Here is a 16,858-nt window from a genome sequence, read left to right as displayed (position 1 = left end):
GGTGGGATAGAAATGTCTAAACAAATAAATTGAAAGTGGCATGGATATGTGTTCCTATGTGTTGAACTTTAAATTTTCTTTTCTTTTCTGCTTCTATTTTATTTTATATTTGGCTATGTTATGAATTAATGTATGTAAATTAAAGTTGAAAAGAGAGACCAGATCAATGATTGAATCTGGGATCTTGATCACTAGGCAGCAATCGCCCTTCCCGACTCTTCAGTCCCACCTCCTCCCTGGCACCTCCCTGAGTTCCTTCTTTCATTCTCAAAATTCCAGAAAACAACCCTTCAGAAAATTCCGAGTCCCACTAAGAGTACACCCATAGAAATCAATAAACCTGATGTGCATTCAGCAGAATTAAATACCACTCCCAGTGACCTATGGGCACCCACAAGGCAGTGGCTCCTGAATAATCAGCTCCATTTAGGTCATGGCTCCAGTCTGGGTTGAGTTCAGCCTATCCCACCCGTGTTCACATAACCAACTTGGCAACGAAACCCAAGCTCTGCCTGGGTGCATGAAAATCATTAGCTGCTGTTATTTCCTCCTGGGACTCGGGGATAAGAACTTCAGTCAAGAGGGATCTTGGGCAGATATGATGCGCTTCCACTGGAGGAGGGTCATATTTAGTCATAGATGCTTTTTTAAAAATGAAAAAAATACAATTTCGAATTTGCAGGTTAATATGCGTTTAATTAGATGATCATCTGAACAGACTGATCTTTGTTTCATTGCTTGCTTCACAAATGGATTGATCAGGCCCACTTCCACAAGCAAAGATCCAGAAGAATCAGCGTAGCCATCAGGCGTTCACATTTATGGATGTGGGCTGATCACTGATGTCACTCAAGGGCACAGCATTGTGCATTGAAGCCACAGTAAGCAGGAAGAGTTAGACCAGGCGGGCAGCATTTGGTGAGTTCCTCCTGGGAGAACCCCCCTTTTCCTCTTACACTGATTATTGTCCTCCTGAATAAAAGAAAGAAGGAAATCTGTAATTGATGGCACTTTCAGGAGCCTGGAGTCAGACTGCTCACCTTCAGGAGATGAGGATCGATCATAGAATTGTAGTGTTGGAAGGACTCAGTGGAACATTTAAGGAATCTGTACCAGAAAGGAAGAGGACATGCAGGCCCAGCCCCAGAAGAGCTCTCAGAGGAACATCAGTGCTGACATCCTCTGACCCATCCTGGATGGGCCACTGGCAGCCGCTGACTTTGAGGACTCCACCACACGAAAACACAGGGAGACCTGAGGATCCCACACTCAATTGATGTAGGAGGTGATGGCAAAGGCTGGACCCTCAAATTGATACCACATCTTGCAGGAAAGGTGGTGCTAACTATTATTTTATCTTTTTTCTGATATTTATATTGCACCTTTCTTCCAAGGAACTCAATGGCACATATAATTCTCTCAGCTCCATTTTATCTTCACAACCACCCTGTTAAGTAGATTAGGCTGAGTTGCAGTGACTGGCCCAAGGTGAGCTTCTTGGCCAAGTGGGGACTTGAATCCTGATCTGCCAGGTCCTCCTCCAGCACTCTAACTCCTACACCACACTGTTTTTCTATTCGGCTGCTGCTGCTACAACATAAAGCCCCTTGATGGAGCTTTATGGATGTTCATTGATGGAACAGCTTTAGAGCTGTATTTCTCAGAGGGCAGCCTGTACCCTGTCTCCTCTTGCCCCAATTTTACCTAGCCTTGCCATAGCACAGAACCCAACAGACACCTTGTTGTGGACAGCAAGATGGTCACTGATTTAGATGGACAGGCATGGAGAGGAAAGTCCTGATTTGACTGAAGTTCTGGTCAATTACATATTTTTTTGACAGAATGCGTGTATTTAGAGGGACCTTATTTATCTACTGTATTTTGATCTCTTTCCCAAAAATAAACGACAAAAACAAAGTAATGGTTCACCGGGTCTTACAGATAGCAATTTGTAAAAAGAAGAGAAAAAAGCCCCGATCTGAGACTTATAATCAGAAAAGGCATGCAACAAAAATCGCTTTTCAGTTTTTTGCCCTTATAGATCTGTGCTTTTATCTTTTGTGTTTATCTCGTGAACCACCCTGGATCTTTTGATGAAGGGTCGTACATAAGTGAAATAAATAACATAATTAAAAATAGTTTAATATGAATATTTCTATATGAAGTGATTAGAGATATCTGTTCCCAAGTCTCCTTTGGGAAGAAGAGCAGGATAAAAATTGAAGTAATAAAGAAACCTTCCTAAATAAAAATTAGTTTGTGTGGTTTTTTAGAAAAGAAAAGAAGATTTGGAGAAGAAAATAATCCTACTAAAATGTGATTTCTTATCAGAAAGTTCAGTGAGTGAACAGCTGGATGGAGAGCCAAAAATGACCTGGAAATCAACTAGTCCAACCCTTGTTCAATGCAGGATCTTCAATAACAGGATCTCTCACAGATTGTCCCTCAAAACCTGCTTCTCTGTCATTTCAACCCCTTTGGTTCTAGTCCTGCCCTCTGGAACAACTTCCACATGGCAGCCGTGCAAATATTTAGAGGCTGCAATCATGTCTCTCCCTCAAATTAACCTTCTCTGCTGAGCTCCTCCAATGCTCTTCAAAACAAACAGCTTTCAAATCTTGTACCCTTCCGGTCACATGACTTAGGAGACACTCAAATCAGTCATTTTTCTTTTTAAAACTTGGGTTCAGAACTGGCCACAGGCTACAATAGATCTATTAAATTATTTCTCATCTCCAGCCTCAGATTGCAGTGGCTTTTCAATTCATTTCTCCAGTATTTCTAAGAGGCAGAATTAACTACAGTGGTACCTTGGGTTACATACGCTTCAGGTTACATACGCTTCAGGGTACAGACTCCGCTAACCCAGAAATAGTACCTCAGGTTAAGAACTTTGCTTCAGGATGAGAACAGAAATAGTGGTAGCAGCGGGAGGCCCCATTAGCTAAAGTGGTGCTTCAGGTTAAGAACAGTTTCAGGTTAAGGACGGACCTCTGGAACTAATTAAGTTCTTAACCCGGGGTACCACTGTATCACCATTGTGTGTATCTGAAGAAGTGTGCATGCACACAAAAGCTCATACCATTAACAAACTTAGTTGGTCTCTAAGGTGCTACTGGAAGGATTTTTTTAATTTTCTTTCAACTATGGCAGACCAACATGGCTACCTACTTGTAACTATCGCCATTGTTGGCATTCAAGAATTCCTCCCCTGGTTCAGGTCCTTAGGAACCATGAGGTTTCTAGCTCCGGTTCTACTGGATATTGTGATGTATTTTGGTACTTCAGGTGAGGTCTGGTGAGTGCAGAATGAAGTGGGACTCTTTGTTGCCAAATCATATATGCGTTCTTGCAGCAGCAGCAGACGGCCGGTTGGAAAGTTAGATAAGAAGATGCAGAACCTAGAAGTGCTGCATCAGCACTGAATCCAAAAATAAAAATCTAAAAATAGGGTTAATATGTCCTGATTTATAAAGTGATTGATCACTATTCCCTTTAGCACAAGAAAACCCCTGCTTCTGCTTCCTCCAGTGAAGATGCAGAGTGTAGATCTGGAAATCAGGATTAAAAATGAGCAAACATTCACACGTGAGTGGGACCAACTCATGGGTATCACTTACTCCTACAGCAGCGTGCATTAGGGCCACAGTAGATGTTTGCAATCTCTCCGGAGGGACAGTTCGCAGTCCTTGGGGCCTGGCAAAAACCTCCCGAGAATCTACACAATGGAGGTTCATCTGTGCAAAAGAGAGGGAATTAAATTAAAGCCTTCTGTAGCAGCAAATCAGTATTATTATGTCCCATAATGCTGATGGGGAAATCAAGGCTGAGAGTGAAAGTGTGGTTATCCACAGGCCAGCTGGTGAGCTCATGGTGGAGTCTCACAGACTTCGATTGTCCAGCATGGGAAGTCCTGATTTGACTGATGCTCCGGTCAACATTATTTTTGTACTTCAGGTGAGTTCTGGTGAGTGCAGAATGAAGTGGGAATCTTTGTTGCCAAATCATGTTTGTGTTCCTTCAGCAGCAGCAGACTGCTGGCTCATCCTCACTCACTCAGCGCTGTCTTAAGATTTTGGAGAGTTAGAAGAAGAAGAAGAGTTTGGATTTGATATCCCGCCTTTCACTCCCTTTTTAAAGAGTCTCAAAGCGGCTAACATTCTCCATTCCATTCCTCCCCCACAACAAACACTCTGTGAGGTGAGTGGGGCTGAGAGACTTCAGAGAAGTGTGACTGGCCCAAGGTCACCCAGCAGCTGCATGTGGAGGAGCGGAGACACGAACCCGGTTCCCCAGATTACGAGACTACCACACTTAACCACTTTACCACACTGGCTCTGAGATCAGACTTAGATCAGACACTTAGATCAGAGCCGCCATTTTTTACTGCCCATGGGAAGTGCAGCCTGCACAGTTTGCACCCATATGAACATCCACGGTATCACAATTCCCTGTGCACAGATGAAAACCTTGAGGCTCTAATGCTTAAAAGAAGATGCAGAACCTAGAAGTGCTGCATCAAAACTGAATCCAACTTTTTACTTCTAAAAATAGAATTAATATACATTGAGCGTATTATCAGCTACTCTGATCCAGAAACAGTTCAGTGATTATTTCCGTTAGCACAAGCAAAGCCCTGCATTGTCCAGTGAAGATGGAGAGTGTAGATCAGGAAATCAGGATTAAAAATGAGCAAACTTTTGCACAAGTGGAACCACCAACTCATGGATATCACTTACTTATACAGCAGCGTGCATTAGGACCACAATTGACGTTTTCAATCTCTCCAAAGGTACAGTTCGCAGTCCTTGGGCCCTGGCAAAATCCTCCCAAGAATCTACAAAATGGAATTTCATCTGTGCAAAAGAGAGGGAATTAAATTGTCATTATTTGAAAGGACTTCTTGTGCAAAACAGAAACATTCGTTGGACGGATGTTTTGTTTTGAGCATTGGAAGAGGACTTTCAAGTATGAGAGCCTGAGGACCTGGACTAGGAAATGGGAGACCAGCCTTCAAATCCAGCCCCATCATGAGGCTCACAGAGTGGCCTTGGGCCTCTCATGGTCGTCGTGAGGATGAAATTAGGAAGAACCACAGAAGGCACCTTGAGCTGCATGGAGGAAAAGGTGGGACATAAATGCAATGAATGAATGAATGAATGAATGAATGAATGAATGAAAAAATAAATATTCAGAGCCTTCTGTAAGAGCAAGTCAGTATTATTATGTCCCATTATTATGTATTGATGGGGAGATCGAGGCTGAGACTGAAAGCGTGGTTTGCCCAAGCCAGCTGGGGAGCTCATGGTGGAATCTCACTGGTCTACATTGTCAGGCATGGGAAGTCCTGATTTGACGTCAAAGTGCAAGTAGATAAATAGGTACCACTCCGGCGGGAAGGTAAATGGCGTTTCTGTGCACTGCTCAGATTTCACCAGAAGTGGCTTAGTCTTCCTGGCCACATGACCTGGAAAAACTGTCTGTGGACAAATGAGGGCTCCCTCAGCCAGTAAAGCGAGCTGAGCGCCGCAGCCCCCGAGTCATTCACAACTGGACTTAACTGTCAGGGGTCCTTTACCTTTATTTTTATATAAATATTTATTTACTGCCTTTTAATGTATTTTGCAAAAAAACCACACACCACAACTCAGTGGATATCACTTACCCCTGCAACAGGTTCCGTTGTTGCCACAGGAGACCCCTGTAATTTCTCCATAGGTGCAGTTTGTAGTTTCTAGGATTTGGCAAGTTCCTCCTGCTAGTTCACATCCAAGTTGCCCTGTGTAAAAGAGAAAGGAAATAAATTTGTTTAAAGGGGGCAAAAGGGTTACAACTACTTTTTTTTCCAAACTAGAACCCTGCGTATTTAATGGGATGACCAACTTTTACAGGCTTCTGCTGCCTCTCAACCTGCTAACTACTATTTCATTGCCCAACATTAGCAAGGGTCAGATCGGTCCTCCTTCTCTGCAAACACTCCAGCTGATTCCTGAACCTTGTAAGGGGGCTGACACTCAGCTGCACCCAGCCAGTTGGGTGGTGTATAAATCATAACATTATGATGATGATTACGGCTCCTGGGATCTTTTCAGCACAGCCGCCGAGCCTAAATTTTACAGATTGCTAATGGAAGGGGAGAAAAATGAGCAGATAATACACCCACAGACCCACATAATTGGAGACTGAGTCAGACTTCATTCCATTCTACTGAAGTTTCCCCTTTGCTTTTAACATCTGCTAATCAGAAATACAGCTGAGCTTCAGAAATACCTTGACATTTGTTCCCTCTCTGAGAATGGTATTTTCTGGAATCTCCCCAGTAGTGTTGCCAATGTGTCTAGCTCAGCTCACACCCGGCTATAGTCTTTCTCGGCTCCCAGCCAGGTGAGGAGGGGGTAAGGCCCACCCATTTGCCCAGTGGGCACCATCTCTTCATTGGCTATACTCATGGGGTCCTGAGGTGGCAACTGTGGGCATTCTTTAACAAAGAAACTTGCTGGGTTAGGTCTACAATGGAATCCTTCATCAGATTTTTGCTCTTCATAGATCCAGGACCTCTGGAATTAGGAAGGACTTGGGGATCATGAACACTAACTTTCCAAACTTTTCCAAGCAATATAAATGACCACCATGGAATTTCCTGGTCGCTAAGGCTGCATCCTGAACATTGCTGCTTTTGCAGAATTCATGTATTCAAATTCAATTTCATTATTAATAGGTTTTTAAATACTTTCCTCCCCCCTTTTTAAGCAGCTGGATAGGATAGGAAGCTGCCAAGTCAGACTGTTGTTCCATCAAGCTCATAGCTGTCTACACTGACAGGCAAAAAGTCTTTAAGTGTTGCCGACCAGGGAAATACCTGGGACTCAACCTGAGACCTTCTGCATTTGCAGCAGATACTCCCTCCCTGTGCCCTCTTACCTGCAACAACGTAGAAGAAGATGAAGACCAGAGCAAAGCTCAGGTAAAGGAACCGCATGGCTGCAGTTTCTTCTGAGATCTCTGCCAAAGGGAAGGCACTCTAAGGCACAAGGAGGAGGAGTTTGGATGGAACAAGGAGGTTCTCTTTATTTATAGTGTTGTTGTTCCAAAAAGATGCTGAAACACACATTTGAGCATCTGAGTGGGAAATGCTGCAAGCAGGTATTTCCTGCAGCTGTCAGCATCTGAACACTCCAGGCCATTTTTTCTTAACTCATTCTAGGCAATTTATTCATCTTGCAGACGATCCCAAGATTTATCTGCAGAACAATCTTTCTCATCCTGTTCTCTTTCCATATCAATTAACAGATTTCCCGTCATATCACAAAAGCTGTTCCCAACTTCATGGGGCCTGGATAGAAAGGAAATGGCATTTCGGGTAACAGCTTGGCCATAAGTGCAGTTTGATGCAACCTCTTTTGGTTGGACTGTTCAGTTCAACTGCAGTTGCCATACCTTCCAAGAAAGAAACGTTTCAGTGTGCTTTTCTCCTGGTCTACACATTTTTAGATGCATTTTGGTTAACATGCTTGATATTGTGATGCATATAGTTTTATGTCCATTGTGCCCATTATATGCTTCCTCTCCCAATACCCACATAAAATAATTACTTTATTCAATCATTCATAAGTTATAAACACAAACAAGAACAACACCCAGAAGATGAGAGGAGAAACCTGTTGGTAGAAACATTGTTTAAATTCTTTACATCAGCTGTACTCTGCTTTTCAGTCAAAAGGCCCCAGAGTAGCTTAAATACAATTTAAAAAACAAATCAAAACATGGCACACAAGCGGAAAAGGACAGGAAAGGAAGACGAAGATGAAAAACAGATCTCCTTACCAATTTCTAGACAATAAGCATTTTACTTAACATGCTTGTTTTTGTGTTATGTACATTTTATGACCCCATTCTCCCCCAAGCAACCACATAAATTAATGACTTGATCCCATCATTCCAAAAATATAAACAAGAAGAACAACAAATCTATAAAAAAACCCATCACTCCAAAAATGTGTGGAGAAACCTGTTAGTACAGTAGAAACATTTTTAAAATTGTTTTGATTAGTTTTACTCTGCTTTTTAAGCCAAAAGGCTCCCAGAGTGGCTTATGTACAATTTAAAAACCAAAAAACCAAACATGGCACACAAGCGGAAAAGGACAGGAAGGGAAGAGGAAAACAAAAACAGAACTCCTTGCCAATTTCTAGACAATCATGGTCAGCTGGCGCAGTTCAGGGCCAGGAGGTACCTGATTCAGCTTGGCCTCCAGCAAAAGCAGATGCCTTGAGCCCTGCTTCCTATCTCTCCCTAAGAGACAGTCTGGTGGAGTGGTCCATTAGGGGCTCCATCTTTCCTGCACTGCTTGCATCAAAGGATCATCTAGGATGGTTGCTGCAGAACTGCATGGCTCTTTTCTTCTGATGGGTGTGTGGAGCAGTGGGTTTTAGGGACTGGAAGATATAGAAGGATTTCTCTCTTGCACTGGCTGTCTAGGATTGTTGCAAATGGAGAGGCTGCAATACTCACCTAGAGGACAGATTTAAGCATCTGGAGCAGTTTAATGACAAACCTGGATCTGGCTCAAGATCAGGGAGACCCACAAACCAATGATCAGGAGGGAGTAAGTTTCAAGCTTGACCCTTTCAAGCTGCCATGCTCTGTCAGTCCTGAAATGTGAAGATGCTTGAGGTTGGTTTCTGAGCTCCAAAGCAGGTTATCTTTTCCCATCAGATACACTCACCTTTCCCCTACCACCTTTCACTTGCAGTAGATCACAAGGTGAGCAACAGATTCTGCCCCCTTTGCCATTTAACATCTATATCAGTGGTTCTCAAAGGATTTGGTGTGCCACACTGGTGTGTCAGGAAAGGATGGCATGTGTGGCCGGCAGATTCAAGGACAATCAAAGAAACATTTAGACATTTCAGTGTAGTATAGTATCAAAAAGGCTCCTTTGCAGGTTCTTATGCAGCTTCTTTGTTTCATATTTTTGGGGTGTTCCATGATCCTATTATAAAGTAGTTGTGTTTTGTGTTAACTTTTATTCTGTTCAGCCTGGAATAGAGGAGACTGAGAGGAGATGTGATAGCCATCTTCAAATATCTCAAGGGCTGTCACATGGAAGAGGGAACAAGCTTGTTTTCTCCTGCCTTGGAGGGCAGGACTCAAACCAATTGATTCAAGTTACAAGAAAGGAGATTCTGGATAAACATATGGAAAAACCATCTGACAGGGCCAGGACTGTCTTTACCTAGGGGTGCAAGAGGTGCAGGGCTGAAGCCGCCTAAGCTCTTAACTATCTACCTGTTACAAAATAAGAAATAATTTTGATCACGCTAGAAAAGCAAAATACATATATACCTAGGTATTATCAATTGCATACATACTGTTTCACTGAAGAACTTTTGACTTTGTGCCCAAAGACGCATCGTGCCAGCAGCAGCACTTGTCATTCACAACGGCGTGTTTTAATTTCATCACTTCCAGTTGAAATTCGTTTAGAGAAATTGTTTAAAAAATAATGTTTATTGATGGACCTCCAGTGTGGCGCCTCCGGCAATGGCGGACTCCCTCTGAACTGGAGGGATTAGCTCCGCATGAAACGGGTCTTTTCCGCTGCAGCGTAGCGGGGACCCTCTCAGAAATCACAGGCGGATGAAGCCTGTGACCATGGGACTCGTAGGGCACCTTTAGCGCCCCCCCCAACCCACAAAGGAACCCATAAATGGGCTCCGAAGTGAAGAGGGGGAAGTGGCGCGGTGCTGTGACTTAACTGCTTTTTCTGTGGAGCGAAGCCACATAGTCGTTGCCGGAGAGCGCTGCCTTTTTCCTGGGACAATTTGGCATCTCAAATAACCAACCGTGAGTACTGGAACACTAAACATTCGGATTTTTAACAAGAATTGGTGAAATAAAAGGAACTTGGACTTTAAAATTTACCCTAATTTGGTACTGAAACGGAAAGGAGTAAACAGGAAGTCATCCTTCCGTTTTTTGTAGTTAGAACAAAGCAAAGACAACGCAAACTAGAGCGTTAAAATTACTTCTAAAGGGATCGACTTTCATCATTTAAAACTGCGGAACCCCCCTTCGGAAGCAGGAAAAGAAGGGGGGCTCTTTCTTGAGCTGTTTAAACCTGCAGAAATAAAGCTAAAGCAAAGTAATCTTCCACCGTCCTGACCCTGGAGCGGGGTGTCAGATTCGATGTTTCAAGCTCATTGACCAGAAAATGCTTTGACAGATAGTCAAAAGGAGAGAAACATTGTGATTCCATTGTTTCCTTTCGTCTTTTAAAAGAACAAATAAGGATAAAATAGTCTAAAAAAGAAACTTTGTTGCTATTGCTTTTAAGGAAAAGAACAATCAGAGGGGATTTGTGAAATTGTAACTAAACTCTGGGAACTTGCGGCTGCCACTGATAACAACTGTGGGAAAGGATTTTGTGACCTTGCAGGACAATGCCTTCAGAAGCACTGTTGGGTGCTTTCTGTAAAATAAGTGCCCTACTGGATCAGTTAAGTCAGCTTTTGGATTTGACAAATGAACTTGGAAAAAACCAGATTTGGAAAGGCAAAATTTGGATTGATTTGGAAATGGGGGGTTGGAATGACCCCCCTATGCAGGGATGTTTGGACTTTCCGAGTCTGGCAATGGGCCGTCAGAGAGTTGGAGCTGCTGAGACTTTTAACTTTGGAGGGAATTTGAATCATGTTTTAAAATACCATATGGAGTCTAGTCTGGACAATGAGAAAGGGGCTGATTTGTTGAAAAGGGCCAAAAACACTACTAAGCTGGAGTTCCCACGAGTGAAAGGAAATTATGAAGAAGAGCTGCGGAAGGGACATGGAAGAGATTTGAAGGCCTCGGATATACGATTACCAGGTTAATGTGCCAGACTAATGGATTAAAAAGGACTGACAATCCCGGGACCAGGGGGAGGGGACGCTGGAAGAAGATTGGATTGTCTCTATTTTTCTTGTTTTTTTTTATTATTAGAAGTGTTTTATGAACGTTGGAAAAATGTTGAAATGAAATTATTTGGCTCTTCTAAAAAATGTTTAAAGAATTAGGTAAAAAGGTAAAGGTTATGAGAAGCTGGTAAAAATAAGATTTAAACTTTAAGTTTTAAGGTTTTTATATAAGATAAGATGAAAATAGAGCAAGGTAATGTAATAACAGAATATTATGAATTATGGAAAAGGTTTTGCTGGGATAATTATTAATCAAGATACAAGAGATGGGAGGGGGAGGAGGTCATGGAAAGAAGGTAATGAAAGTGGAGAATTTGAAAAGGATGATCTTATTTTTCTTTCTCTTTTTTTCTTTTTTTCTGATGTAATTTTGTTTTCTTTTTTCCTTGTATTTTTTTAAAAAAACCTTTTTCTTTTTTCCCAATAAATATTATTTTTTTAAAAAAAAAATGTTTATTGTCTTTAATTGTCAGCATTTTTGTTGACTAACTACTTCGGACTGGCGTTTTCCAGCACGCGATTTTAATTTTCCATTTCCGCAAAATTGTGCCTAGAGCACATGCTATGAATTCCACAAGCTGCATCCCCCCACATTTAACGATGAATGTTAAGCGGGAAACACATTTTATGACAAATGCTAAGCGAGAAATGCTGGGCAAGTCCGTGGGGCAGGAGGTTGCAGGCAGGCAAAGGGCAGCGGCGGGGCGTGGTCGGCCTCGTTCAATGGTGCAGAGGTTTATTTGGGGGCTAAACTAAATTTGGGCGTGCTGGGTGGATCTTTACACCCTGGTGGGGCATATGCTAAAGATGGCCCTGGTAAGAGCTGTTTAACTGTGGACTTTTCTTCCTTGGATGTTTTGAATCACAGTTTGGATGGCCATCTGTCATGGCTGCTTTAGCTGAGATTCCTGCATTGCAGGGGTTGGAGAAGATGAACCATGAAGTCCCTTCCAACTCTGCAATTCTATCATTCTATGATACTAAGACGACTTGTTCCCCCTGAATAATTACAGATAGGTAGCCGTGTTCGTCTGCCATAGTCAAAATAAAAAAAAATCCTTCCAGTAGCACCTTAAAGACCAACTAAGTTAGTTCTAGGTATGAGCTTTCGTGTGCATGCACACTTCTTCAGATACACTGAAACAGAAGTTGCCAGATCCTTCTATATAGTGAGAAGGTGGGGAGGGGTATTACTCAGAAGGGTGGTGGGAATGGGAGATTGGCAGATAGCTGAGATGAGCCTGTTGACGACTCTTAACGACTGCAATAGGTCTTACAGGAAAAGGCAAGGGGTGAGAAGGTGAAAAATGGCTTAGTCATGTATAATGAGATAAGAATCCAATGTCTTTGTTCAGACCAGGTCTCTCCATGGTTTTAAGTTTGGTAATGAGTTGCAATTCAGCAGCTTCTCTTTCCAGTCTATTTCTGAAATTCCTTTGTAGTAAAACAGCTACTTTGAGATCTTGTATAGAATTGTCCTGGGAGATTGAAGTGTTCTCCTACTGGTTTCTCTTTTTGTGATTCTTGATGTCAGATTTATGTCCGTTTATTCTTTGGCGTAAGGTTCGGCCTGTTTGTCCAATATAGAGAGCTGAAGGACACTGTTGGCATTTGATGGCATACACAATGTTAGACGATGAGCAATTAAATAGTCCCGAGATGGTATGTGTGATGTTGTTGGGACCAGTAATGGTGTTGTCCGGGTGTATGTGGCAGCAAAGTTGGCATCTGGGTTTATTGCAGGCTCTGGTGCCAGTGTCCGTGTTAAGTCTGGTTGTAGTATTATTGTGGGTTAGGGGTTGTTTAAGATTGGGTGGCTGTCTGTAGGCAATGAAAGGCCTTCCTCCCAGAGCTTGAGAAAGAGAACTGTCATTGTCCAGGAGAGGTTGTAGATCTCTGATGATGCGTTGTACTGTTTTAACTTGGGAGCTGTATGTGATGACTAGAGGTGTTCTGTTATTTTCTTTTTTGGGTCTGTCTTGCAGCAAGTTCTCTCTGGGTATCAGTCTGGCTCTGTTGATCTGTTGTCTAACTTCATCTGCTGGGTATTTTAGTTCTAAAAAGGTTTGCTGTAGATCTCTTAGGTGAGAGTCTCTGTCTGTAGAATTGGAACAGATGCGGCTGTAACGTAGTGCCTGGCTATATACAATGGACTGTTTGGTATGTTTGGGATGGTAGCTAGAGGCATGTAGATATGTTTGTCAGTCAGTTGGTTTACGGTATAAGGTGGTGTCTATGCGCCCATCCTGTATTTTTATAGTAGTGTCCAAAAAATGTATTTCTTGCATAGATTGATTCATTGTTAGGTTGATTGTGGGGTGAAAATCATTAAATTTCTGGTGAAAGGTGTCCAGGGTCTGTTGACCATGTGTCCAGATGATAAAAATATCGTCAATGTATCGCAGGTACAAGAGAGGTTTGAGTGGGTAGGAGTTTAGGAAACGTTGTTCTAAATCTGCCATGAAGATGTTGGCATACTGTGGGGCCATGCAGGTGCCCATTGCTGTGCCGCTGATCTGAAGGAACAGGTCATCACCGAATTTGAAGTTGTTGTGGGTAAGGACAAATTGGCAGAGTTTGGTGGCAAGGTCCGCTGTGATTTTATCTGAAATGGTGTTCCTTATAGCTTGTAAACCATCGTTGTGTGGGATGTTGGTATACAGAGATTCCACATCCATAGTAGCTAGTATAGTATTGTTGGGAAGATTATTTAAAGATTGTATTTTCCTCAGAAAATCTGTGGTGTCACGTACATAGCTGGGAGCACTGATAGCATATGGTTTCAGAACAGAGTCCATATAACCGGAGACACCCTGAATAATGTGATCTGCTATTAAATACATGTGGAAATAGTAGTGCTGATTTTCAGCTGAGGGACCTGCTCCTCTTGCTGAGGATCAGGGGAAGCAGTGCCATTTTTCTGGGAAGGAGCAGATGAGGTTCCTTCCTCCACCAGGAATTGCTCTTGCTGGGATACAGCCGACGACGTGCCTCTCTGCACAGGGACTTGTTCCTGCTGGGAAGGTGCAGCCAAGGTGTCCTTTTCCAGGAACTTTTTCCTGATGTTAAGCAGGAGGAGATGCCATTGCAATCTGTTTTAGCACCTGCTGTTCTTGTACTGAAAGAGTCACAATGCCTGGAAGTACATCAAGTATATATATATGCTTCTAGTATCAATTAAACTGTTGCAGTTGACATTATTCAAACCCCATTGCAAATCAGGTTTACTCTCAAGATTTAAGGACTTTCAGCTGTTTGCAATGTGCAAATCAAGCAAAATCAATTGAAATAGCTCAACACAACAGATGCTTCAAATGGTCCCCCCCCATTCAACTGAAAATGCCTGAGTTGCCTTTTGTTTCCCTCTTCCCTCCCTGTTCTTTCCTCCTTGTGTGCCATTTTTTTTAAAAAAAGAGATTGCACATACGCCACTTGGGAAGCCTTTCCCCCCTGAAAAACAGGGTATAAATGAAAAGAAACAATTTAATAATAAAGAAGGTTTCTATTAACAGGTGTCTTGTCGCATATTCTGATTTTGTTGACTAACTAAGAAAATACATTGGTGGGGGGCCACCAGGTGGCGCGTTGGAAGATGGCCGACAATAACATCTCTCTGACCCATACGAGGTACTATGGGAAGTATGCAGCCTTCCTAAGCCCCCCCCCCCAGGATGTGGGGGAGCACTGTCCTGCCAGCGGTGTTCACAATGCACCCCCTGATACGAGTGATGGGGGTGCCGAACACTTGGCACAGGCCCTCGGTGAAGTCAGATCTTCCTGATGCCGTTTCCAATTAGCGCGTGCTGGTTGCTGCAGCTTGGAATTATAATTGGAAACATACGATTGGAAATGAAGCTGAAAGCACATACATCAAGTAAAGCTCGACTGATAAGACTGCTGATTAATGGATCTCTGCGATCAGGAGTGATGGACGGATATGTAAATCTTCTGATGAATTACCACAAGGAGACTGTATGTTTGGAAAGGAAGGGGGGGGGGTGGAGGAAAAAACTCTTTTTTCCCCTGCATGATGTGACATTAATAACCCTTCACCCCAGATAGAAACAAGATCGTCGCGTTTTTATGAATCATAGGCAGGACTTTAAGAACTATGTGGGATGGATTATAATAGGAAAGAAGACTGGAGAACGGTGAGAAAAGAGAAAAAATTTTATGACGCGTCTCGCCAAGACAGGCTTGCTGGAGGAAGAAGGACTGGGGGAGGAGAATCAGGATTGTTCGAATGAGAAGGAATGTTGGAATGTGAGTTTGGTCTGACAGAGCCCCCAGACTCATTTGATTTATTTGGTAAGCCTGAGGGGGGAAAAGGACAAAGCGTTGTACAGAGGCTGTCCCTGATCGATATGATTTTTGGAAGAGTACAAAATCCACATATAATGCCACCTTTTAACCTGCTTGTGAAAATCATCAGAGATCGCAAAGAAAGGAATTTATGATAACAACAAGAAGAGAAAGGAAGTAATAAAGGACTATCCAGATCAAACTGGACAGAACTGTCTAATTAAAGCAGTAAGTGATGCTGTTTTGGACTTGAGCGGAGCTTGATGTATGGGTACCCCCAACAAAATTTAAAATTTGGCTGTATAATTTGGAATTAATGTGATATGGATAATGTGATGTAATTGGCCTGTTAATAAAAATTATTTTAAAAAGAAAGAAAGAAAGAAAATACATTGGTACCTCAGGTTAAATAGTTCTGGAGGTCCGTTCTTAACCTGAAACTGTTCTTAACCTGAAGCACCACTTTAGCTAATGGGGCCTCCTGCTGCTGCCGCGCTGCCAGAACACAATTTCTGTTCTCATCCTGAAGCAAAGTTCTTAACCTGAGGTACTATTTCTGGGTTTGCGGAGTCTGTAACCTGAAGATTATGTAACCTGAAACGTATGTAACCCGACGTACCACTGTAGATACTTTCTCATTTCTGCATTTTTATTTTTATTTTACATCTGTTGTTCTTGTTTGTGTTTATTTATTGTGAATGATGGAACAAAACCACTAATATGTATGGTGTGGTTTTCTTGGGGTGGGGGTGTCACAAAATAGGGGAGGAGCACATAAAAATACAAGCATCACAGAAGCAAGCATATTAAGCAAAAATGAATCTAAAACCGCAGACCAGAAGAAAAGCCAGTGGAAAAGATTCTTTCTTTGTAGGTACAGTGGTACCTTGGTTCCAAAATGCCTTTGTACTCAAACAACTTGGAACCCAAACGCTGCAAACCTGGAAGTAAGTGTTCTGGATGCCGTACCTTTTCAGAACCCAAAGGTGCTCCGTTTTGAGTGTGTGATTGACTGATTGTGTGACTGCTGTACATTGTTTATTGCTTTCATTTTATGGATCAACGGTCTCGTTAAATAGTAAAATTCACGGTAAATTGCTGTTTTAGGGGTTGCTTTTAGAAGTTTGATATGGATTAAACCATTTTGCATTACTTTCTATGGAAAAGCGCGCCTTGGTTTTGGAATGGAATTCCGGAACGAATTAAGTTTGAGAACCAAAGTACCACTGTACTGCAATTGCGGTTGCATCAGACTGCATTAAAGCAAATCTCCTCAACAACATTCCACTTCCTTTCCATCCAGGCACTGTGAACGTGGCAGCTGATTCTGTGAGATGACGGGAAATCTGTTAATTGATATGGAATGGAGAAAACCGCACCCAAAGTACAGCACACGTTGTGAATGTTTGAGAAAGGATGTTCTTCAGGTAAATCCTAGGAAGTTCTCCAAGTTGAATAAATTGCCTAGGATGAGTTAAGAAAAAATGGCCTGGACGGTTCAAATGCTGACAGCTGCAGGAAATACCTGTTTGCAGCATTTCCCACTCAGATGCTCAAATGTGTGTTTCAGCATCTTTTTGGCACGGCAACACTATGTGTAG

At 42.4% G+C, this 16,858-nt stretch overlaps 1 protein-coding gene across 9 annotated transcripts in view; it reads right to left on the bottom strand.

Moving 5' to 3' along the window:
• Positions 1 to 698: 698 nt before the first annotated feature.
• LOC310702766 (uncharacterized protein) overlaps positions 699 to 16,858 on the bottom strand; it is a 286,289-nt gene continuing 270,129 nt past the window's right edge. For 8 of the 9 annotated variants that reach the window (XM_083494874.1, XM_083494875.1, XM_083494883.1 and 5 more), the window contains one exon: positions 699 to 969. In XM_083494874.1, the coding sequence (XP_083351000.1) occupies positions 962 to 969 (8 nt within the window). In that variant the 3' untranslated portion in view covers positions 699 to 961. Of the gene's footprint in view, positions 970 to 3,620; positions 3,738 to 4,739; positions 4,857 to 16,858 lie in introns of all 9 variants that reach the window. The other variant, XM_083494876.1, reaches the window with a different exon arrangement.

This window comes from Podarcis liolepis, assembly GCF_965112155.1.
Source record: "Podarcis liolepis genome assembly, chromosome: 3".
Lineage (NCBI taxonomy): Eukaryota > Metazoa > Chordata > Lepidosauria > Squamata > Lacertidae > Podarcis > Podarcis liolepis.
The sequence above is the reverse complement of the archived record's forward strand: the minus strand, read 5'-3'. Positions and strand labels throughout refer to the sequence as shown.